At 43.6% G+C, this 26,439-nt stretch overlaps 1 protein-coding gene across 4 annotated transcripts in view; it reads left to right on the top strand.

Annotated features, from left to right (window-relative positions):
• LOC143374237 (puratrophin-1) overlaps window positions 1–26,439 on the top strand; it is a 464,976-nt gene that overhangs the window by 330,076 nt on the left and 108,461 nt on the right. For all 4 annotated transcript variants that reach the window (XM_076822217.1, XM_076822208.1, XM_076822226.1 and 1 more), the window contains 5 exons: window positions 6,245–6,338; window positions 6,465–6,551; window positions 6,890–6,976; window positions 11,626–11,843; window positions 12,473–12,611. In XM_076822217.1, the coding sequence (XP_076678332.1) occupies window positions 6,245–6,338; window positions 6,465–6,551; window positions 6,890–6,976; window positions 11,626–11,843; window positions 12,473–12,611 (625 nt within the window). The remainder of the gene's footprint in view (window positions 1–6,244; window positions 6,339–6,464; window positions 6,552–6,889; window positions 6,977–11,625; window positions 11,844–12,472; window positions 12,612–26,439) is intronic.

Below are 26,439 nucleotides of genomic sequence, written 5' to 3'. Positions count from 1 at the left end.
TATTCTTCTGCCCGTGTTTCACACGCCGAAAACTGTCAATAGGTTAAGATGACAATCTCTTAGTAAGTCTCAAAGCAGTTATGAAAAAAACTGTTCCGAAGCGAATCCTCAGCGCAGCGCAACGCCATCCACCCGTCAGAAATTCAGATGAAACCTAAGGGGAGTAGAGAGTCCCAGTTCCGCTGAACCTTCACTCGACCCACTGAAAGTCAGCCAATTCACGTTCCTCGAGAACAGATAACAATTAGTCGGCAAGAAACGAGACGAATGCAGCGGAGTGTCAGTATCCAGGCAGCTGGCACCTCGTCTGGTATCGCGTATCGCGCGAGAGGGAGTCACGACGCAGATCGCAAGATGATAGGATCGCGGGGGATCTCTGGTTGATCCAGTTGTGCACCTGACCGCGTTTCTGCATGAGTTATGGACGTGCATCAATCCTTTTACCCTGCCCCCTCCATCGCGATCGCGGCCCACGTCCTCCCGCACCCCCTCCTCAGCCACCCTCGTGTTCGACGGTAACGGTAACGGGTTCGGCGAAACGTCCCTCGGTGCTATCTCGCTTTTCCCCCCGGGACGAAGATCTGGAACTGCAGTTTGCCGACCCACTTCCAAGATCGTATCTGCCTCTCGAGCATCTCTTTTCCTCCTCTTCAATCGTTTTCCCCCGTTGTCCATCTCCCTCCCTCCCACGGTACATAGACACAGGCATTTCTTTATTCTGCCCCCCTGTTCCTTGCTCATCAGCGACGGAAGTCTGCCTTTGGTCTTCGGCGGATAGTTGAATAGGATGTTTGATGCTGAGGATTTGACGACAGAGGGAATTCTTTGCTAAGTTTTGTAATGCTTCTCTGGGGGAGTGTTATTTAGATTTAGACAGGGCCGGTGTGAGGATGGTTGGCGTTCTTGTGCAAGACAATTTTTTAAATATTTGGAATTTCTGTGCAAGAAATTTTTTTAAATATTTGGAATTTCTGTGCAAGAATTTTTTTTAAATATTTGGAATTTCTGTGCAAGAAAATTTTTGGATTTTTTTTGTAAGTTTCTTGCAAGAAAATTTTTGGATTTTTTTACAATTTTCTTGCAAGAAAATTTGTGGATTTTTTGCAATTTTCTTGCAAGAAAATTTGTGGATTTTTTGCAATTTTCTTGCAAGAAATTTTTTGGATTTTTTTGCAATTTTCTTGCAAGAAAATTTGTGGATTTTTTTTGCAATTTTCTTGCAAGAAAATTTTTGGATTTTTTTGCAATTTTCTTGCAAGAAAATTTTTGGATTTTTTTGCAATTTTCTTGCAAGAAAATTTTTGGATTTTTTTGCAATTTTCTTGCAAGAAAATTTTTGTGAAATTCTTACAAGAAAATTTGGGGCCCCAAATTTTTGCCCCTGTTTTCTATTTAATATGTTTTGCCTTTACAGATGTACAGAGTACAAAAAAGAATTACATTTACATTTTATTTATGTGGGATTCTATTATTATTAAGCGTGTGATATATTTTTTTAGCGCCCCTTTCGGCCGGTACCCTTATGTGGCGCATAACTTTCATAATAGCTTCCGCGAGCCCTGGATTTAGAAGATCGTTTGTGGCTTTGATTAGGGGTGTTAGGAAATTCAGAGGCACCGTAGCTTTGAAGTGCGTATGGGGATTGAACAAAGAATGTAAAAGATTGATTACTATGGAATTCGTGGTCGTATCAATCCTTGCGCAACTTTCACGGAAGCTTAAACACCGACAATGCGGTTTGGCGTACCAAAGCAATTCTTAACGATCACACGTGATACTTTTTCATTCCTCTAACCACCGTGGATAGTTTTCAATCAACGGATTTCACAAAAAGTCCACGCGGGAGGTTTATCCATGATGAAACAGACGATGTTCCTTTGGTTCTCTACTGTTCCACTTCGTTTCTGAAGCAACACGCTTCGGAGGAAGCCGATTAACGCCATTAAAGCGTCGCACACGAGATGCTGCGCGTTCGCTCGTTTAGAGCAGTATTAACGCTATTAGAACGTTATTAGGAATATGGGTCTTCACGCGAGTGTCCAGCCGGCAAAAGGTCGTGCTCCATTTCTCGAGTCCTCGACTTTCTATTAAAAAATGTGATGTGAAATTCGACGAAGTGGCTGATTACATTGAGAAACTGCGGTGGCTAAGAAAGATCCGCACGTAATCTCAGAGGTCGTGTTGACGCTTTCGTAATTGCAATATCGCCATTGATCGCATGCAAATACGTATCGTGACGAGACAATGGTCCATTATCGTGGAGAAGAATATCGACTTCAGCTATGACTTTCAGCTGAATTGTTATAAAGAAAATGATCATCGCACGAAACGCTTGCTACTTGAGTTTTTAATAAATGTACATTAAGTGCTTAAAAAGAAAGCAATGGATTGACAGCAGTCTCCAGCACTGTAAAAATATAAATATTAGACCAAGAAGACTTCCACATCCCTCAAATTTAATTAAACGTCAGGTTTGCTTTCATTAAAGGTCTTTAAAGATCTTTGTACTCTCTTCCATATTTAGTCACAGTATTCACGTTCGAAAGGAATAAACTTAAAGGCATTCATTTGAATTTTTCACGTGAACACTGTGTTTGGTATATAAATTATTTCTTAAGTTTTGATGAACGCGTCCACTCGTTGTCTGGAAATATTAAAAAGGCGTTTCATCAAGTTTCCTTCATCTTTCCCGCATTCCAAGGCATATTAGAGCTACGTGTAACACGGACAGGGTACCAGTGGCTGCGGCATAAAACTTTGCTTCTTCTTATTAGGACATCTGCAATTTCAATGCTAAGATTTGTATGCTGATCAGGTGCAGGGAGTATATTAAGAGAGCAGCGCAACGTTTTGCTTGACAATCGTCGTGTCAACGGTGCATGAATACCTCCTATCAGAATTTTAAATGAGCTATTCGAGCCGACAAGTTGTATAGACGGCGTTCTTATCAAACTTCTGTTACGTGGATAAAACGATAACCGTGAAGGATGTTCAGTACATCTCTCTTGAAACTGCAGGTCTTTTTCGTTTGCAGATACCGATATTCATGCAAATAAGTACTTTGAAAAGTAGAACGTAGTAACCAGTCAGAAATGTGGCATCAGTTCTAAAGTAACGTGTGCAAGAGCATGTTGAATATTCCTCGTTAAAACGTCACAATTTAATAACGCACAGATGTATCAAAGAAATCAATTTAGGGTAGATGTCTGAAGTACTGCTTGTGTCCCTTACCACTTTATTTATTTTACTTAATAAAGATGTAACTTATAAAGAATAGTGTACAATAAAATAATAATAATAATAATAATAATAATAATAATAATAATAATAATAGTAATAATAATACCTAGTAATAAGGACAGTCCCATTTTAATAATACATTCTTTTGCACACTACCAGTAATTGGAACATCTACCCTAATTGTATTTTCCTAAAGACTAAGGTTTGAAAAGTGTAGGGTAGATGCACCATTTGTGGCCACTTTAAGGTATTGTACCAGTTTTGGCCACTTCTTAAAAAATATAATATTAAAAAATATAATATTTTTCCGGGTACCTAAGCAATAAATGTAACCTTATATTTCGGGCGGTATACTAAACAAAATATTTATGATGTGAAATTCTCCAGATAATAATGGACTACAAAGAATATAAAAATAAGATAATTATGCACATGGCCAAAAACAGTGCAATGGCCACAAACGGTACACCTACCCTAGCTCTCTCGACGAAAACTGAAGATACAGTGCACTCTTTCTGCTTTACTGTTGAAACCTTCGTGTTTACAAAAAAATCAACTACCCCAAAAAATCGACTACTTTAACCCAAGACCTTATTATTCCCCTTGGCACGGAAAAATGACTGCCCGGACGATTGGAAATTTGCAATTGCAAAGCGTCACGCCATTCCGTTGAACGTTCCTCGTAGTTTGCGGCACGTCCAGCTACGGAAGGGCATGGTAGCACGCAGTAGGAGGACGTATCCTCGCGGAGACGTTCGGTCGTAGGGAGAACGGTTGGCTGGTCGGTCGGTCGTGACGAGGTCTTTGCTCGACAACCTTTGCCCACCCAGGTCGCAGCTGTGGTTTTAGGTATACACACGATGAGCCGTCGCGATACCGAACGCCGCGATGCTTCCACCAGGCTCTAGCTTTACAATGCTGCTAATGCATGAGTTTCTTCTTCGGGAGTGGGCAGTGGCGTAGGGAACGTCCGTCGTGCCACGACAGTTACGATCGAATTGTAAATCCCACGTGTGTCAGGGTTATGTGCGGTGCCCGTTCGACGGCCCCGCGAAAAGTCCAGGGGTTAATTGACGAGCCCATCTTAACTCCTGGAGCACGCTTCGAGGAAATCCTGGCAGGCCCGTGTGAAATTCCTGGTCAGCTGCTGTCTCTGGTCTTCTGCGAGATATTGGGTGGTGTATCGTTTACGAGAATTTTCTGTGCAGATGTGGTAGAGTTGATATGGTTTTAATTTGACTTTTGTAGAATTTGGGTCCTTTCTGGGGAGCAAGTAGGAATCTTGATGGGGGCCACGTGGCTGTGTGGTTTAAATTTAAATGTTAAGTGAAGGCTAACTAGTGATTAGAGGTGCAGTAAATTCGAATAGAACGGTGCTAGCAATATTATTTCTACAAAATCGAGGCACGTGGAAATAAGGCGAGGGTGTATTCTGATGAGATGATAGTAAAGAACCCTTATCTCAGGTTCCCCTAGGTTCCAAGGACCTTGTAGCAGAAAACATATTCGTCCCATAAAATCTACCTGAGAAGGTAAATGATTTCTGGTACATAATAATAAACAGAGAGTCTGCCAGCCTATATTTCTCAATTTTGCAATTCACATTGTATCGGACGTGTGTCTTGGACGACTACATGTTCGGATAATTTTTGCGCAAAGTGTGGTCCCATCACGCTTCATTCGAAGCGGATTAAAGGGATCGCTAGCACGCGCACAAAGAGTGGCATTGTGAGCAGTGGATACGCCACTGTGAAGAAGTGGAAGCATGATTGCTGTATGTATGAAAGGGGTCGAGGGGACGAGGGAGAAGGGTGCCACAGGAGCCGCGTGAGAAACGCTGTGGACTTACGCGAACCACCCACGTGTCATAACTAAACGCGGACCGCGATACGCTTTTCCTGCATTCGATACCGTTTTACGATGTCTGTGTCCGCCGCGAAGCATTCCAAGTTCGTCCACCGCGGCGCTACAAGTTTCTGCAAGCTACTGCCTGCTTGTCGCAGGACTTGAAAAAATACCACGAATTTAATTAGCAAAATTTTTGCAATCTCAGTTCTGGACGAGGTCGGTTTTTAATTAAACGATTGATAGAAATATTTTTGGTAAAATTCTTCAACCTTGAAATCTTTGAAATTCTGTATTCCCTGATCTTGAAGTGAATAGGATACGAAAAACGTAGGAAGCTATTGTAATTATAACAAAGCAGATTAATAAATATCTTCGATAAAATTCTTCAACCTTGAAATCTTTGAAATTCTGTATCCCCTGATCTTGAAATCAACAGAATACTAAACAAGTAGGAAGCTATTGTAATTAAAACAAAGCAGATTAATAAATATCTTCGATAAAATTCTTCAACCTTGAAATCTTCGAAATTCTGTATTCCCTGATCTTGAAGTGAATATTTTACGAAAAACGTAAGAAGCTATTGTAATTATAACAAAGCAGATTAATAAATATCTTCGATAAAATTCTTCAACCCTGAAATCATTGAAATTCTATATTCCCTGATCCTGAAATCAACAGAATTCTAAACAAGTAGGAAGCTACTATAAGTACATAAATAACAAATCGGGTTAATACAATAGAGGGGTGGCCTATTCAGTAACCTCTAGTGCACCAATATGTACTTTGCTACCCTCTTGAACAGAACTCGTGATTACCAAGAAACTCGATACACCCTTGGACAGCGTAATTGAATCAGTCCCCCGAAGGTCGAATGGAGACGATTAATCGTCCTTAAAAGGCTGATGCACGATGGACTCGCTCGCGCGTCGCGTCGCCGCAGCCAGCGACTCGTTTCACTCCGCGCGCGACTCGCAGGAGAAATCGCCACTTCACGTGGGAGATCGTGTCAAGCATCGAGCTACCGTATCGCAGTGACTCACGCGTACCCGAGGAATGTCTCGATAGCTTATCCCGCGAGCATGCAACAAACGTTTCACCAGCTGTCGAACGTAATTTATCGCCGTCGAGCTGACCGGTACGTTCCATCTGATTGCAGCTCCGACAGCGCGAAGAATGGATTCACCCTGCTGGTCCGAGGATACTCTGCCGAGTGTTTGGAGTTCCTGGACAAGGTCCTGGTCATCGTGCAGGTAAACGATCGCTCTGCTTGCATAATTCCCCGGGAGTCGCGTCTTTGGTGATTTCGTAAGAGCTATTGAGACAGGCAACAAGTATCGATTGTGCGCGGAGTACAATGGCGACGGTTGCTGTTGCAGGGCCGAATCAACGTCTCCCAGGCGCTGCTGCAGGCTTCCGTTGCTGAGGGCTCGGCCGTCACCCAGTTACCATTGAGCTGCGTCAAGGTAAGCGGCGAACAATTAAGTAGATCCTTAAACGGAGCTGCGCGGCCCCCGCCTGCCTTCCACCGAATGTAACCGTGCCCCTTATTCTTCGAAACATTGTTCCCTCGGTCCAAATTCCACATTTGTCGCTGGAACCGTTGCCCCTCGAGGGCGTATTGGCAAGTGGTCTCGTTTCTACGTCGGTCGCTTATGTGCCACGGCGGAGAGAAAGGAAAAGGTTCCTTTTCATATGGAAAACCGTCGACTGGCTCCGAATGCGGCCTTTGCGAGCGCAGGAGGGCGCTCGAGCCGTCCATTCTGTTCCCCTGGTGTTTAAGCGTTCTAAATTCTGCTTGCAGACGACCGTCGTGGACGACGACGCTTTGAGAAAACACATTCCCAGGCGGGAACACCACGACCAGCCCCAATGGATCGCGTTTTATAAGGTAATTGAAGTTGCGCTGCTTTTACGTTCCCCTTGAGTGTTTCCTGCGTTTATATGGCTCTATTGTTCTCCCTCCGGCTGTTGAGTTTTTCGTAATTCACTTATGCACGTGGAACCAAAGCATTAGAGACTAATTTTCTGGATTTGCTTGACACAAAGGTATCGCGAAGCAGTAGTTTGCTACCTTTGTTTTTCTTCGTGGGCAGTAGTCTGTTATAAAATTATTAATGCTTTTATTTATTCAATTTCCTTGATATCCAGGTCTAATGTTATAGTATCTTCCCTTTCCGTTGTCATCAAACTAAGCATGTTACAAAATATTCATTCCTTACACGTTACTCGTAATAAATCAACTGTCATCAAACAAACCACTACTAGCAGAATCAAAAACCACTTGTAGCTCCATATTATCTGAGTATTCGAATAACGATCGAATATTCGAACACTCCTAATCATTCGAATCTCAAATTCGCATTCTCTGGTATGGGTCATTCCACGCGAAGTCGGACACTTTTCGGAGTAACATTTCGGATTTTGGTGCAACTTGGATATGTTGTAGTCTTCAGGGGTATATAAAGATAGCTCGAAGGATTTTTCGAAATGTCAAAAATTGTGGATGTTACAGCTCTTTGAAATATAGTGTTTACTATTTTTCCAAAAATTATAACTGTTGAGCTAATAAACTGATAAAAATGACCTTTTGGGTGCTTACAATGCAGATATAAGAGTAACTAATAAAAATTATTTCACTTAATAAAAACTAATATTTGACCATTTATTTAGTAATTGTTCTAAACAAATGCAATTTTATAGTTGAAGGCACCTTTTTAAAAATTTGGAAAAATAGGAGGATAAAGCCCTGTTTTTCCTCTTTATGGACATGTTTCGAAAAACGTGGACGTTTTAAAATTGGCGAAATGAAAATTAATTGAATGTAACTTCGCGTGGAATGACCCGTATTCGAATGAACTATTCGTATTCGAAATTATTCGAATAATTTGAGTATTTGAATATTCGAATATTTACAACTCTAATCCATTCCTCGACGCATTGGAACCATTTATTATCCACTCAAACATCTAGGTACCACTCACCCAGTAGATCCCAAAACCTGAACTCCGCGTATAGTCGACGGTAGAGATAATTCGGAGTCGTAAAACTGGCAGTGCCACAAACGAATGCAGGAACCTATTGTTGGGTTAAGTGGTTGAGTCTAAGAATCTCAGAAACAGTGACCGAAACCTTGTTTAGGAACGACGAAGCACTTGCTTTCTAAATTACCTACTCTACGTTGATCAGTTTTTAAAAAGCTTTTTATAACATACATGGTCCTGAAACTTGCAATCCCTGCTGGGCCGATCCTCGAATAGGTAATTCCGTTTACCACCTCGGGTAATTTACGACTCTAAATTTCCTCCACCGTCGACTGCATATAGCAGCAACGTCGTGCGCTTCGCGTCCGTTCCACTCGAGGCCCAAAAATCATCGGTCAAAGCACTTGGCGGCGCGATTGCGGGATTCCTCGAGCCGAGGCTCGGCCGTCTCGAGGATCCTAACGACCGCGCGATTCAACGTGGCCGAGTGTCGCAGTGACAAGCAAATCGGCCGAGCTCGTCCGCTCGAATCGAAAGTCGCGACAAATTGCTTCCGAAAAGGATCGCGCCTCCGGTCACGAGGACCTGCCGAGGGACGAGCAGGGATCGCCGCCGACTGGTTGACTGACTGTCACGGGCGGTGATTCGGCAGGTTCGATGAAAAATGAATGCTCGGACGGGGCCCCGGCCGGCGAAATAATTGTGTCGGCCCGCCACTCTCGAGCGGGCCCCCTCGCGCCGCAATTATTGTCGGGGAATTTATCCCGCGACGGTGGCACTGACCGATGTTACCCAATTTATACGGGGCTTCTCAAACCACCGGGACCCCGTAATGGCGTTTTAATGGGTCCCGTCGAAGAAAAAGGCCGCCCGCAGCCCCCCGCGTTCCCCCGCGTCGCGATCACGATTCGTTACGCTCCACGCAATTTTTTCCACGCGATCATTCCACGTTTTCGGCCGCTGGAATCGCGCGTAATGCTGGAATGCCGGGCCTTGGATGACGCAGAGGTGGTAACGGGATAAAATTTTCGCTCTTTGGCAAGCTACTAGGCGTGTAACGTCGAGGGAATCGTTGTTGGGGGAGTTATGGACGTTTGGAGGGCAAAGAATCTTCATGGAGGAGTTACTGGAGGTTTTAATTAGCAAATTGGCGGAAATCTTGAACGTCGTATAGTAATAATAATAATAATAATAATAATAATATAACGTCTGTATTGCACCAAGAAATAAAGGAAATATAACAGAAAAAAAATTATGTAGAAACAAAAAAGAAAAGAAATAAATAAGAGTGGTGAAATAGGCGAGGCTCAGCATAGTTGCTATTAAGCCTGACCTGATAGAGAAAAGGAGAAAGAGAGAGATAGTGTGTAGAATAATGTGTTTCATACGTGGGGGACGTTTTTCGAAATTTAGGACAAAATCGAGTTTAAAATTTTGCGCTTTCTGGACCTCGTATGTGGATCTGTACGTAAGATTGAAACTAATTAAAATATCTAGTAGTAGAGATAATTAGAAATAATTATACGTAGAAGGGAAACTCAAAATCAAGCTTCTGGATTACAATTCCCATACTAATTGATGGTTTCATAGATTATTATACATAGCGTGCACTAACCCCACGCTAAAGGGTACAGCCGAATAAGTATGGGAAAAAGTGACCCAAAGCAAATCAAACTTGCTGTATAGAAATCGATAGGTTTCTCAAAGAAAATTATTTCTGCCAAGTACTAGGGTAGTTACTGGGTGAAACGCCATTTCCAGTTTAAGCTCCATTACTTTTGTTCCATTGAATAGAAAATTATAAAAAAACTTAGAGAAATTCTACCCATTGCTGTACATGTCTGTGAATTTTTTCAGAATTTTCAGCTGCAAATTACGTTTCGGGTTGATACTTGGCAGAAATAGTTTTCTGTGAGAAACTTAGCGATTACTTTAGGTACACCAAGTTTAATTTGCTTTGGGGGCACTTTTTACCACACTTATTTCGCTATACCCTTTGCACTAGATCAGTAACCAACTCACTTACACTTCCCTCACAAGCAAATACATACTCCAAGTATCTCACAGATAGTTTCCAACAAACCATTCTCACATCACCTAACCCGATTCCATCCCCCACCGTTCACACCTCAGAAAGCTCCTGAAAAACCTTCGTGTCTATTACCTAACCACTGTAAAATGGCACAACGACAAACGCGATGGGCCCATTGAACATGGGGGCGCGCGATAAGCAAAGTCGGTCGAAAAGACAGGCGGGTGACTCGGCAACAGTTAGCCGCGACCTTGCAGATAGCCGATCGAAAAGCGTTACAAGGAGAAAATTTCGCTGTTCCCTCGTCGGGAAATGTTTATAAATAACGGTCGATAGCGATGCTCGCCGAGATAGGCATTAACATAGCGCATCGCGGTCGCCTCGGCGCGATTGGGATTCTTCTGCAGAAAGTAAGCACTCCTCTTCCCTGGAAGACACTCGGCTCTTTCCCGAAGCATCCAGGGAACGACAATTTACTATGCGTGTTCGAATAACACGCACTTATACCGAGTGCCTATTGCACGCTGCAGCCTTTGGAAATTTCAGACTTTCTCGGCTGGCAAATTGTCTAGGGTCGTCAGCGATACTTGGGAAGGGGAGTAAGCGATGTCGCAGGTTAATTTTTCATCGCCCTCTTGGCAGCATCGATTGATTTTTCTATTCGAGCCTAATGACGCGTCATTGGGCCGGTCAGAGTGTTTTAGAAGCGCTCGCTTAACGGGCTACTGGATGTCTTCAGCCCAGATAGGCTTGAGGTGCGCTGTACGCTCTTCGAAGAATTATGAACGAGCGCTGCTAGAGTTTGAGCTATCGCGACTGTCGAACCACTTTACGACAGCGATATCGACGAAGTCAGGGAGCCTCTGGCGATGACTGATCTCCCGATCGATCAATCTGCCGGATGATTTCGCGGAATTAAGACGTCAAATAGATTGGTGCTGGGGAGTGTTGCATGCTCGCGCATAAGCTTGCCTTATCTGTGATTCAAGCGGCCGAGCGAACGTGTTTAGCATCTGGGCGTCAATCATTTTTTGAACGTTTAATATTACAGTTGGGAAGACTCATCTTGGGGTCTTTGTGGTAGATAAACAACCGATCATTCGATGGTTTCTTAGCGAGGACTGAACAGCAGTATTTTAGCATGTCTAAATCAACTCCAAACATTAATACATATTACCATTCCCTCGGCGAGGATCAAAATTTGCATATATCCCAAAATATTAGGTTGGTGCAAAAGTTCGTTCGCTTTAGTCAACCGAAGCCTTTATTAAAAATAAAAATATATATTTATTTATTTATAAACGGACCGAAGCTCTCTGGTAAAAGTACAAGTAGTAAAGAAAATACATTTCCATACACTGAACAACTTACGCACTGACTTAATACATCCATCACTAAAATTTCCATAATTATTCAAACTAGATCTAGAATCTCCATCTACAATTTTCACCCGTGCACCAACGCATCCACGTTACCCACATCCAACAAACTAGCACCGATGTCACCTTCCGTTTCTTTCCGCAGGAGTACGACAGTCTGATGACAGAATGGCAGGCAGCTGGTCGCAGGCTTGCCCTGGAGATGTCGGAGCTGAAGGAGTGCAGCAGCGTTTCCAGCACGCTGACGCCCCTCAGCCGACTACTCACGGACCCCACGTTGAGAAGAACGTCCCGGGACGCCGAGGACGCGATCGCCACGCTGGAGGAACGCGCGGCACCTCTTCTGCACCTCGAGCACGTTAGGTTAGAGAACCTCCGTCCAGCATGTCTATAAGTCCTGGACTCTAGAAAGTATACGCCGTTCCCCTGGGGGCGAATCTCGCGGGGGCACCGATACGTTACTGGAACTTATTGTCATCCATTCCCGTTTCCCTCGCTCGCTCACTTTATATCCCCCCGTTCCGCTTTAATTATCCTGACACACCGGCGTCGACGAGAGATCTCTCCGCTCGATCGGCGGATAGAATAGCCGGCTCGTCTATTAATTTCTTTCTGCCGCGCGTAGATCCCTGAAAAAGGCCCGTTCAAAGGCGAGATCCGCCACGCGGTGACTCGTTAGTTTTCGTGACACCCTCTCCCCCTCGCGACTAAGTTGCACGAACGTGTCGAGTGGCCCCCTGCGAGCGAGCACGTGCACATACACAGGCCCGCGTCGGTACGTGCCCGTCGGTGGGCCGCTGCCAGGCCGGCTTAGAGCCAAGGACATTTTAATGCGAGGATAACTTTCGTGGCGTGCCAGTCGGCGCCCACTCGCGCGCCTTCCGCTTCGGGGACCGTCCCCGCGAGTTAGGGCCCGATGCTCCGCCGGCGATAAGCCGCGACAAGGATTCCTAACGGTGCGCTGCGATCACGAGCCCTTTTTATCTTTCCAGATTGTCGGTGAAACGGGCACGGAGATTGGTGGAGGAGGTCGGGAACGCCGCCACCAGGCTCGAATCCTCGTTCGAGTCCCGACGGGCGACCATCCGCAACCTCGCGGTTCTACGGAGTATCGAGGACCAGGCTGACGAGGTAAGTTCGCTCTTGGAATCGCGAACAGCCATTCGCCTGCCTTCGCAGTGGTTGTTTTAACCGTGGCTGGGGACTCTCTCCGCTCCCAAACAGGAGTGCTCCTCCATTATCCACCCGAGATTACTCTGTTAATATATTCGCCGCGATTCGGAGAGACTGGGCTCCCATTATCGCTGAGGTGCTTGCGTGCCTGTGGGATCTGGGGCGCTTCAAGTCGCGGCCGGGTTAGTGGTAGCTCCTTTTAGCGGGATAAGGGGAGCTGTCTTTATGGTGCGCATTGAAATGTTGAGAATTTGGCCTGGGGAGGGTGAACGGAGTTAAGTAAGGTACTTGGTAAGCTGTTTTGAAGCTTTAGGGAACCGTGGAAGTGCCCTTAAGGACTTTTATTACTATTTCTAGAGATAGTGGGGACTAAGGGCAGGGTTTTCAAGGTCTGTGGAAGTTTTAGAAGCGGCTTTCTTGAAACTAGATTATTACGCGTTGTTCAATGATTCTTGGGACATGTAGAGGGATTTTTATAGCTATCCAACTATTTAGTGAGTGATTTATCACATCTAGACAGGTTATTCACGCCTAATTTCTCCTAGACGCTATGTAGGGTATTTCTCTGGAAGCTGTTCTCTTTTCGGAGTATGTACGTGGCCTGAATTCCAACGCAGGTCAAGTCAGGCGGTTTTGGCCTTGAACCAAAGGACCTCAGCTCGTTATTCACCGTGCCCATTAGAGACCCTGCCCGGGCCCTCGATGATTACCTTGAAATTATTACGTAGAGCGCACGTTTGTACGCAAGTCTGGCTCCCTTGCAGACAGGGAGACCTCCTTTCAGCGAAGACCTAAAAATCAGCCGCATGTTTCCAGGGTGAAATGAGAGTGCAGGATTCAAATTAAGATATGAAACCACAGGTGATGAATGATTAGACAGAAATTGAGGTTCTCGGTGTCCTTGCTGTTATTGTCTTAAGTAAGGGCCTTAGATGTAGCAGTGAGATTTAGCAAATTATATTCCTGCGTATGACTCAGAACTCAGAACAGAATAATCTAAGATCTGAGGACTAAGTATCATTACACTAGGGCCAGACCATTAGACTATCAGAGGGCTAGGTTGCAGCAGTCGCAGCTGTTCCACATCCAAAGCAAACTATCTCTATCACCCAAAAAATATTCACTTAGCAAACATGTAGCGTAAAATGGGGGAACATTGGCAGGTTTTTGACACATTTTGTTATATAATGTAAAAATTAAAATGTTCAGAATAATAATAGCTCTATTTATAATGTCATGCAAGCCAGATGTAGATGGTATAGAAATGTTGATGTCTTCGAGGTGCGACGATTCCCTACTAATAAGTGCCTTTCTTGGGATTTCCTTTCCTTTGCTGTATAAGATCTAGGCATTATTGCGATCTAATGTTATTAATAATATAGCGATGTCGCCGTTTATGTTGTTATGTTTTTCTCGTTACTTTATATTTTCCGTTTTATTTTATTTTTTCTGTTTATGTTACGTTATTTTATATATATATATATTTATTGTACTGAATTGTTCAAGCTTTGTATTCTAAAGGGTTCTCCCGTCGAAATAATAATAATAATAATAATAATAATAATAATAATATAATGTATAACGTAACAAAGTTATCTATTTGACAGGCGATTATTGGATATCTAACCGCAAACGTTGAAACAATTGAGTACCTAAAATCTCGATCTCGAATGCGACTTTATGCAGTATAGGTTCATGCGTATAGGTGCCAATGTAACCCCAGCATGTGCCAATGTTATCCCCTGCTGCCAATATTCCCCCATTTTACGGTACCTATATGTTACAATTTACATGATACACCCTGCAACCCCCTCAGAAGCAAAGCCACATCGAGCGCACTCACAATTCTTCCCCCACATTCGAGCCATCCCTTCTACGCGAAAGCCACGGCTGCCCATCGAGCAGATAGACAAAGGGCTCGTTATTCCATCTGTTCCCGACTTTCACTTGAGAAATCGCGCGGCTGGCCGGTCGCCGATCGTCGAATCGGTCTCTCTCCTGCCGCTCGCCACGCCAAGGGAGCCAGATCGATCGAGACGCGTCTCGTTGTTCCCTCGATCACGGATCCAGGCTTTTCCAGCGGGCAGAGGAGTAGCACGGCCTCTGGTAACCTCGTTTCTGGCATCCTCGACGACCTCGTAGCCGATGTTCGGCCTCGTTTGCCCAGGGAGTCGTCGAGCGTGTCCCCCAGCTTTGCTCTATCGCCCGGCCAGGCGAACGAGAGGAGACGACGCGACGGGACGGGACGCTGCAGCGAATAACACGCGCTAATGCTCCTGAGCCGTATTAGGCGCGTATGGAAATCGCGGACGCGATTAGCCGCGGTTGCGTTCCAACGGGCTCCTCGCGTTATCGTCGTCGTTACCATAATGGCCTTGGCGGGGGAGAGGCCCTTGCACATGGCCGAGCATAATCGATAATAGGGCGTCCTGGTGGCGATGCACGCCGGACAACTGGCGGCGTATTGTGGGAATCGCGCGGCCCTGGAAAAGGATCGCGGAAGAGGGATCGGGTTTCACACTCCCGCGCGAACGAGTCGTTCTTCTGATAGAGTATAGACCGAACGGCTAGGGGGAGGGTAACGTATCCCCCGGACGGAGAGACCTCAAGGCTCCCATGAATGTCCCGCGAATTCGCGATAAATTGGCGGACGAAATGTGGGTAATCGCGAGGCAACGACGCGATCGCGATCGATAAGGGCATGGGCTCGGTAGATACGTGTATGGGAGATTGCTCAGGCCTGCTCAGAGAATTCTAAATGCACGCGGAATTTCTTCGTTGAGGGACAAGGGGAAGGTATGCGAGATATTCGATATTGTGTATTTCAAGGAACGGTACAAGTGAAGAGTACGTATTGATGATTTTATGAGTAGGGGAAAGGTGGGATAGTCGATCACACTGTTGCTTTTTTATTCAAATTATAATAGTTTTTTATTTTATTTGAACCTAATTATTTACATAAGGCTTCGTACGATTTGTCTCAATATATTTGCACGCGTGTGATGATTGAAAAGTATGTTTAATTACTAAATTTAAACATTCTCTCCTAATAAGATCGTGCACAGGTATCCCTCACCGAAGGGGAGATTTGACCACTGCAACTTCTTCAAGCAAGTAATAAATTAACTTAAAACCTAAATGATTCTCCAGTGAATATAAAACCGTGAAAAAAATAAAATTTATTCCATTACACAACATAAATATTTAATATGTAATAAATCATACGATTCAAGCGATACAAAAAATTTCTTTTTACTTTTTTTTATCGTTTTTCTTTTGTATTTACCATTTTAACTTGAAGTGTGATCATATCGCAAATATTAACATAACAACGCGACAATAGGCACATATTTTTAATACATATTAATAACACATCTGTGATCATGTTTCCTTTCTCTATCCGAACTTTCCCCTAAACTGTTTTTGTACCAAATTCCGTAGAGTTGAGGGGGTTGAGGTATTAATTGCAGCATGTGCTCCACCCTGAAATCGCTGTTCCCGTTTCTGTCAATTACCACGTCGACAGAGCCCCTGGGGTGGCTAATGACCGCGCAGAACCGCGTCAGTTGTTTGCAACGGCTCATTGTATTATGCTAATTAGACGTGTAATCACTTTGTAGTACATACCACGTGCACGTAGACGGACACGCGGCTCGACACGATCCGCACGTACGCGCGACACACGTGACAACTCCGTTTCAGCCGGAAACACGTGAACGTGCTGTGACGTAACCCTGTCGTTCGCTACGAGACACGACTACGATCCTGCGAATTCGGAAGCTGCGATCAAATGAAGTTCACGCGTTCCTAACCAACCTGTCCACGTGAACGGTTCGCTCTAAAGTTTCCCATCACTTTCTTTTGACTTTCTTCGAGACAGTTGGTTTAGCGTCACTGAATAGGTCGACGGCATTGATGGCCGAAATTTTTCGAACAGCTACGCGGTTTGTTGAACTTCTGTTACTTAAATACAAGGGAAGGTAGGCAATCCGGAAATTCAGAAAATTACGCATGCAACTTTGTAGGCAAATAAAGTAGTTTCTCAGTAAGACTATTTTTATTTTTATTTCTATTTTTTGTTAGAGGTGAAAAAAGCCCCTTGAAGAAATGCAGAATTTTCTTTTTCGTACAATATGTATCTCGGGAACGGTGGGAGATATCGAAAAGATGTTTAAACAAAAGTTGCATCTTTTTTTTAGATCTACAAATCTGCGTAAAAATAATTATCGAGAAATCTATACTTTGCAAGTTGGCCCACTATAAATCCTTAATTCAATAATTACTTTTACGCGGTGTTGTAGATATAAAAAAGAGATGCAACTTTTGTTTAATTTTCTTTTCGATATCTCTCTTCGTTCTCGAGATATTCGACGAAAAAGAAAATTCTGCATTTTTCTCAGGGGGTGATTTTATCCCTTAAAGCTGCACTATGGCACCAATAAAAACTAGGTTTCTGTTACGGATGAACTACTCTACTTGCACACAAAGTTGCATAATTTTCTGAATTTTCGGGTTGCCTAACTTCCCTAATTAGTGCGGTTTGCCAAACATACCCACACAGCGTTCCACATTAGAGCGTACTCGTTTCGCGCAGGGATACACTGTTGATTGGTAGAAACCAGCAGGGAAAGTGCTACGACCAATCGCGAAACTGCTACGACCAATCGCATGTGTCAGATCCGTGGGAGCTGCGCAGATCGGTCGCAAATCTGTAGGGGCGTAGGTCTGCTCTTATATGGAACGCAGTGTAGAAGTAAACAAAGTTCTGAAATTTAGAGATTCTTGGCCAGGATTTTACTCCGTTTGAACAACGTCATCGATACTAAACCGAATTGTTCTTTGAAAAAACAGTCAGTGTTGTGAAAAATCTTCCATCTTTCAGGTGTTGAGGACACTTAATCAGTTTCGAGCATTCAATTATGTAAGAGGAACACATTAACGTGGTTGGCTCGGTTTCAATATCTCCAGCTTCTTTTAGAAACCCAATTTCATAATTATCTTTCCATTCAACACATTTCAATAGCTTCTAGCAAGAAACTTTCGAACCCGTGTTGTAACAGAGCTCGCTAGAGAACTATCTTGAAATGTGCAAAAAACCATCCCGAAAGGTACCACACAGGGATTATGTATCTAGTCTGCACGAGAAGCAGTGATGCTAAAAGCAAGGTAGCGAACGATCTCCTGCGGCGGTCGGTTCCTTTCTTGCGCGGAGTCGTTAAGCCTGGAAACGGTTGTTCGGCTTCCTATACGCACAAAGCATTCCTCGATAATTAGATACGAGATGTTCTCTGCGCCTCGCTCCGCTGACGCGTTTCTGAGCAGACTCATACCGACGAGACCTGTATTTGACTTTCACCCGTCCTGACACTTGCGACTTCGCGTCGCAACTTTAATTTCGATCGCCTGATAACGGGGATGTACGAAATCTCGATCGTAGGAGAACATGCTCGGAGGAGATCAAAGGAAATAGGGTTCTCATTGTCGATGGTCGTGAGTTTATCTGCGCGACGATCCACCAACTGCTTGACTTTGGAGTAAAATCGTTATAGAACTAGAAACTTCAATGGTAGAATTTTATATTTACTTATTTAACCCTTAACTGGTATCCTGGGGTCGCTCATGACCCCAAGCACCCAAGGTTCGATGTACAATTTTCGGTTGTCTAAGTTGGTAAAATGAATTTCTAATTAATTTTATAATAATAGTTTAACTTTCTACGCTTCTATTATTTTCTACGTTACCTAAGAAGAAAATATTCATAGTGGTTGCTCTAGTGTCGACTTTACAAATTTCTGTGCCCTTTTTTATTTGGGGTCTGCCACGACCCCAGTATACCAGTCAGGTTTGCCAAAAACAGGATACCAGTTAAGGGTTAAATAATTATACGGGGAATACCCATGGTTTACAAGAGACAAAGCAGAGAAATTAACTAAAGAGTCTAGACAATAAATAAGCCAAGGGTACACGGCTAACAAAGCCAACTAAACTGAACTAAAAGATAAACAAGAACTAAGAACACAAAACTAAATACTAAATACCCCTATGTAAGTTAATTACAGTCCTATAAAGAATCGTCCTGCCCGAAGTCAAGGAGCATTGGAAGGGGTCTATGCCATTGAAATTCTGATTCGCAATATTACAATTTTAGGCTACTTATCTCTACTTAGTTCGTTATTATTACCTTCATTTGAAGCTCACTTATCTCGAAGACATTTAATTAGAAAATACCAGAAAGGTTGAGGAGTTTCCCGCAGTTGAAGGTTCGGGACCCAAATCTGAGCGTTAAGCTTCACACGCGCAATGATCGTAACGCCATCGCCCCAGGTGCATTATCATATCGACGACTGACAGAAGCAGTCGGACAAATAAATAATATTATTCCAGGCATCAGTCAGCTTTTCTCGCTAGGTGGTTGAGCCGAAGATCTCGATGATACGGCGCCACAATTACAGGCGGGATTGTTCTTGGAGGCCGATGTATCGCGAAGGAACGATATAGGGAGCCCTTGAACGGCGTTCCCCTCGCGGCGAAACGTTTCTCCATATAAGAAGACGTTCGATCTTGATCGAATCGATCGCACATCATATATCCCCGAGAGCGCCTCGCCCTTTTTCTTTTCCTTCCTTTTTTTCGCGTGGCGAACAGTGGCGCGCGTTGTTCGACAGGCGCGAGGAAGGACGCGGATTCCTCGCGTGAAGTGGGTCGATCCCGACAATTGTTTAATTGTTCGATCGGGGCGTGTTCCGCTTTCACGTGTGTCCAGGTGAAGATGAAAACTGAGGAGAAGGAACGGAGGAGGCGCAAAGTTGGGTGTTCGTATAAAATTTTATTTGGATTGCTACTATTGGGACGAAGCACGATTCGGAATTTATATTTAATCGCGCTATTTGTTGGTTTGATTTTTTCTGTTATTTACCTAAATTAAAATTTTAGCTTGTGGGTTGTGCTGATTCTTTGGGGTTACATACACCTAGGACTGTTGAAAGAGGAGTCTTTTTGTCGGTCCAATAGTTTCCGAAATATTATTGGCACCCATTTGAAAACATAGTTTCGAGTTTAACATTTTTCTTTGAATTTAGAGAAAATCGATTCCGGGACCATAGAATTGATCTTCCTTTGGTGTTGTAGCTTCTACGAATTCTTTATTGGAAAAATGGATTGTTTCAATCTTTCTAGGTGTATGTAACTACTTAAGTAAAATTCTTTGACTAAATGTTCTTATTACATTTCATCGATGTTTGTAGGGTAATTATGTGAGAAATGCTACACTTTAGGCAAAATCGTCACTGTGTCTAAATTTTACTATTATCTAGGAGAACTTAAGATGGAAAAAATTGAGGAGAGTAAGCGTGGATTAGGCGTGTAGCTAGACAAAGTAAAGTTATGAGTAGAAAGTTGAGTAAACTGAGTGAAATAAGTGAGAAATGTTAACTGTCAGAAAATGAATGAATGCTAAATAAGAGGTGAACAGAGAATGAATAGAATGCTAGCACGAGGTGAGTAAAATTTGACTGAAACATGAACGCAGCATGCGTTGGAGATGAGCACAAGATAAATAAAACGTGACTATCTATAACGTGTAATATATGAAAATTTTAATTTAAATTGAAGGAATGACGATCAAAGTTGCCGAAACCATTAAAAGTATCTCATTTACCAAAGCTGTATCCTAAACGCCTCCACATTTCCACAAAATGGAACGTAAACTACAGGCATCTTCTTAGATCAGAAACACCCACTGATCGAGTCTCGAAACTCTGAAGAAACAACAGTGCGTCGGCATTAACTTGCAGCAACGACCTCGGGACAGCTCGAAGCGGATCAACTCTGTGCATTCCGTTATTACGCGTTCCACTTTGATCGCCACGCCAACAACCACCTTCGTCCTCCACCCAGCCCTCGACGTTGCACGTCGGTCTTCGACCGATCGCCGTATTTGGTTCACGGAAATAGCGCGCGTGTACCGACCCGGCGGGTAGAGGAGGTGCGAGGAGAAGAAAAAAAGCAGGGAAAGACGAAGAAGGATCAGAGGCGGACCGATCGGGCTCGAATTAATTGCCGTAACACCGGTTCCTCCCTCTCGACGAGAGCGAGCGCCACGTACGGAATCACGGCCGTGTGTGGGAAAGTGTGTTGAATCGGCCGAGGGACCGATCCTCCCGATCCTCTTTCAAGTATTTCGGCCTACAGTCGCGACAAACTGAATTCACCACTCAAGGCCACCAAGGGGATATGCCTGGCATACATTTAACTAACCCCCTGCTTTATTTATTCTCTGCTCATGTAAATTGGGGGGCCGAGTGGCGCACTCAGGATTTAATCTTGGGGGGATCTTATTTTTAATGCAAATTTAATCAAATTCATTAGGTGATTATAAAAATTTATTCATGGAATAAAATCCGGTTTTCTTTTCTTTTTACAAAGCTCTTGAATTAGGTACTTCAGTCGTGGTTATATGAATTTCCTTTTTCCTTTTTCCTTTTTCCTGTTTCCTGTTTCCTTTTTCCTTTTTCCTTTTTCCTTTTTCCTTTTTCTTTTCTTTTCCTTTTTCCTTTTTCCTTTTTCCTTTTTCCTTTTTCCTTTTTCTTTTTCTTTTTCCTTTTTCCTTTTTCCTTTTTCCTTTTTTCCTTTTTCCTTTTTCCTTTTTCCTTTTTCCTTTTTCCTTTTCCTTTTTCCTTTTTCCTTTTTCCTTTTTCCTTCTTCCTTCTTCCTTCTTCCTTCTTCCTTTTTCCTTTTTCCTTTTTCCTTTTTCCTTTTTCCTTTTTCCTTTTTCCTTTTTCCTTTTTCCTTTTTCCTTTTTCCTTTTTCCTTTTTCCTTTTTCCTTTTTCCTTTTTCCTTTTTCCTTTTTCCTTTTTCCTTTTTCCTTTTTCCTTTTTCCTTTTTCCTTTTTCCTTTTTCCTTTTTCCTTTTTCCTTTTTCCTTTTTCCTTTTTCCTTTTTCCTTTTTCCTTTTTCCTTTTTCCTTTTTCCTTTTTCCTTTTTCCTTTTTCCTTTTTCCTTTTTCCTTTTTCCTTTTTCCTTTTTCCTTTTTCCTTTTTCCTTTTTCCTTTTTCCTTTTTCCTTTTTCCTTTTTCCTTAAAATACAAAGTATATGTTCTGCAATGTTTGACAGTAGGAAGAGTTGCAACTATTTATCATATCCAATGAAACATAAATAATCTTCAGTTCCTCTGATTCAATTAATACTGTTTTACAATCCTTTTGAGAAAAGCATTCCAAAGCACAGGTTCATAGTACAGATACCTACAATAGGAACAAAATCAGTAGAAGGCTCATTGCCACTGCGAGGTTATCCCCATCATACCCTTTCTTCTAACAAACCTGCACTTCATAACAGCAGAACTCATACTTAACGTGATCCACCATGGAGGTAGTGACCTTGACTGTGCAATTGATTTTGCTGCAACTGTAATTCCGTAATTACGGGGCTCGCTCTCAGGGATGCGGTTCATTAGCTTCTTGTTGCGACTGAACCGCAAGTTCTCTACCTGCTACCGATTTTCCTGCGAACCAGGCTCGGGAAAATGCGTTTTTGCGGCTATCGATTCTTGATAGGAGGTCTAGGCATTGCACGCGAGTGATACCTGTCGATGTAATCTCATACATTTTATCTCTATCTCAAAGTTTATACATCTACTGTTTTGACAATATGAATGCTTGCTATGGGTTTGTCTTCCTTCAGTTTTCCAATCCTCTAACTACCGTTCAGGCCTCCGCCCAGCCGAGTTAACGCAAGGGGCACAGCGAAGCTCAGCCTCTTCCCTAATTTGGCTCGGCGTATCTTCGACTTTTCCACCCAATTACGCGCGATGGATTGAAACCACATCACGTTTTACGTTTACCTGCACTTTCCACTAACTATCGGCTTCCTAGCCGGTATTAGAGGCCTCCTGGATTGACGATTACGCCGCGTTAGGCCAGCTTTGCTCGAGATCCAGGGACCGAAAAATCCCATTCGACGAACAGAGCTGGAATCATTCCAAACGCAAGTCGCGCTTTTGAGAGGCTCGCAAAGAGCCACCTTCGTCTTTCGCCACGCACGGACTTCAAATTCCAGGCGAAATAAATACCGAAGAACGCCTCCAATTCATGAAACGACGGGGTGAAAATTCAACTTACACGGGGCGATGCTTGAGCAAATAGTGGTAAATAATACACGAACGACGGGGAAATTGTCCAATTGCTTGCTTTCCGCTAGATGATCACCGAAGTGCCATTTGTCACGGCGCGTTTTGCATAATAGCTGTGTCTGGCTGGTTCCGCGATTTTCTTCGTGCTCGACGAGTTTCCTTCTCACGGATTAGCTTCGTTGCAAATTCAGTCGCTAGAAAATTTTGAATTTCCAGGAAATTTTAAAGCCCTGTCTGGTGGTGTCTCAATATAAAATCAAGTTCAAATCGTTAATAGAATACTATTTTGGCATTTTGCTCTGGAATTTATAACTTCTCGCGTCAATTTATCGCGCTTCGTGAAGAATCGGGACCTTCGATTGTACAGAGGTGAATCCGGCACTTTCGTTACATAAGTGAAGACCATGTCTCGTTTAACATTATCAATGTGATAAATAGCGCGAGCAAGCGGAAGGCTTTCTTTGTGGCTACATCTGAAGGTAATAAGCCCTGGGGAGTTGAGCGCGTGCTGCGTCGCGTGGATGCACTCGTTTATAGCGTAATGATAGGAAATGCGCCGATTTCGCGGATTATTACAGGGGTCGTTAGCGCGGAGTGGCCTATTTCACGCTTGGACGTCTGTGTCCAAGATGATGAATGCTTGCAAGTGCAAGGACATTCGAAGGTCATACGCCATAGTATTCTGTGATATTCAAGAGACAATACGATCTGGTTTCATTGAAGGGGAAAAATTAATGACAGCTCTGAAGCAAATTACATTAGCACGAGGAACTTCGAAAATTTAAGGTGGTTCGATTACAGCTGGATGGAACAGAAGTGGGTAAAATAAAGTAATTCAGTCTCCGAAACGCAATTCTTCAAGATTTCCAGAAAAAGGCATTTAAGTACAGATGTACAATGTGGAACGCGGGCCTTTGTTCCCACCGGATAGCGCAAGATTGATGGATGTAGGACACGGTACCGATCAGAACTAAAGAACGCAAGCAACGATCAAAAGGCAGCTTCAAAGGGATCCTTGCGGAGAACCTTGTATCCGTTTCATTTGCAAAAGATTTATGCGCCCCGAGCCCTGCGGATACGATCGATTGAAATTAATCGAAGGTGCCTAAGCAGCTGACGAATGATTGATACAAGATTGGACGCGGAGCGAGGTGCCTTGTCCCGGTAATGCTCCTTGATGAACGATGCAGTAATGAGTGTCATTGAGTGGTTGAGTAATCACCAGCACTGCGCGCCTCGATTTGCATCGAGCGCTTTGTAACGACGAAAGTAGAACAAGCTGATCATCGAAATACCACTCGGCACCACTTCCTTTGTCTTCCGGAGCAATGCAACAAGAGTTTAATAAAAATCAATCTCCTCCGTTACACCTTCCTCTAGCAGCCTTCTTCTCACAGCTCGTCGCTCACAGTACACACCCAACAAAGTCCCACAAGAGACGAAAAGAAAGATCCATCGAGTCCTCGGAGACGATTCCCAAGAGCGATGCCTCGCGACGTCCAAAAATTACCTACGCGTCGCCCCGCCATCGGGGATTCGAAAGCGCGCGCGGTGCACCGGGGTTAATTTATAAATTCCTAATCGATCTCGTCCGTGTTCTCGACAATGGGCGAAAGATAAACGAGAGTCACGAACGGTTCCCGATTCTCCGCGGGATGTCATTTATCGGGGCCCGGTCGTCGAAGAAAGCGCGGCTAGTGCCGCGAGGGGGGAGGAAATTTAAGTGTCCGCGCGCGCGCTCACGAGCGCCTCAGACTCGATCTCGCACGAGGGCAAAAGTCCCGTCGCGGCGGCTTCTTTCCATCAGATAAAGAGATGCGCGGGGCATAGCCAATGAAGGCGAACACTTTTCCTCGGCGATGGAGCCTGGCCCCGTCGCATTCATCCCGTTGTGCTCTGGCGACGTGCATTTATAGCGCACGCGTGCATATCAGCGCGCAAAGACAGGCTAGGTGTATGCCTTTTATAACATTCCACCCCCTGCGCCGCCCCTTATCATCTTCTAGCCATTGTGCGCTCGCAGCCGGGCTCCCTCATTGTTGAACGGCTGTGTAACGCTGTTTTCGCAATGTTGCTGCACTCCCGCCGCGCCGCTCCGCGTTGCATAACTAATGTGCAACTAATATTCCGAGCGGGCGGGGAGCTTGAAAGGGGGGGAATGAAAGTTCCATAGGGTTGCTTTGTTTCGTAGCTGCGCGATGCTTTGGTTATCGATCGCAATTTAAAGTAGCAAGGCTGACAGGTAGGAGGAATGAAACGATAGAAGTTTCTGGTGATGTTGATCCAACTGTTGCAGACCGCCTTCTCGCCTCCGCTGAAGCTCAGAGTGGGCAGAGGAATCGCATAGAGGTTGCAACGATGCTATTTTATTTTTATTTTATTTATTCTATTTATAAACGGACCGAAGCCGTCTTTACATAAATGTTTACGAAGGAAAAAGAACTTTACCTAATATAACAAAAGATAGACATGCTAAATTACATGGTACACCGGATAAGACATTATCCGATAATCCTACGTAATTGTTTTTTAAAGGTGTGCGCAGATCCATTAAAGAAATCAATACTATTATAGAGAGTACTAGAGTCAGCGATAATTCGATTTATTGGATTAATTAATCCATATGTAGATCTGGATTTAAGTGGTTATAGTCCTGCTCTAGATCTCAATGCGCGTTCAGGTGCGTAGAAATTGATTTGCATAAGAAGAGAGGGACAATCGATATGGTGATTGATTAAATTAAAAATAAAGAAATGGTCGGATATTCTTCTACGTGCAGCTAATGTTTCGAGGTTGACTGTGTTTAATATTGTAGAGTAATCATGATCGAATATTCACATAGGGTTCTTTAGCTTATATGAACAAAATCTGAGAAATTTATGTTGCACTCTCTCAAGCATGATTTCGTGATTAAAGCGGTTCGGAGACCATATAATCCAAGCATATTCTAACAAGGGTCGAACAAGGGTAATATATAGCAATCTCAGTGTGTGAATTGAATGAAAATCATTGGAAAAACGTAGCATGAAACCAAGTGTTCTTGAAGCCGAGTTAACGATATAAGAAATATGGTTGGAAAAGTCCAAAGCTGAGGAGAAATGAATACCTAAGTCCTTAACTTCGCTTATAGAGGAGAGAATATCGTAATTGAGACGGTAAGGATATAAGAAGGGTTCAGAACGACGGGAGGACCGCGTAACATGGCATTTTTCAATATTGAGATCCATACCATTCCTGCGATACCAGTCGCAGAAACGATCTAGGTCTGCCTGTAATCTGGAAGCATCATCAATGGATGAGATGCTTCTGAAGATTTTGAAATCATCAGCGAATAGGAGGAACTTACAGTATTGGAAAATGGTAGTTGAGTCATTTATGAAAATTATAAATAGTAGAGGACCTAGGTGGGAGCCTTGAGGTACACCAGATAAAACGCGAATCGGAGATGATAGGCCACTACGTATACGTATAATTTGAAAACGATCAGTAAGGTAACTCCCCAGCCATGCCAATAGATTACCCTTGCAGCCCAAAGCTGACAGCTTCTCGATTAAAAGAGAATGATTTACAGTGTCAAAAGCTTTTTGAAAATCAGTAAATATTGTGTCAACCTATAGTTTAGCTTCTAAAGAAGATGCGACGTAATTGCAGTATAC

The sequence above is a fragment of the Andrena cerasifolii genome, chromosome 1, assembly GCF_050908995.1.
Source record: "Andrena cerasifolii isolate SP2316 chromosome 1, iyAndCera1_principal, whole genome shotgun sequence".
In the NCBI taxonomy this organism is placed as follows: Eukaryota; Metazoa; Arthropoda; class Insecta; order Hymenoptera; family Andrenidae; genus Andrena; species Andrena cerasifolii.
Note: the sequence above shows the minus strand (reverse complement) of the source record. Positions and strands in the feature narration are given on the sequence as shown.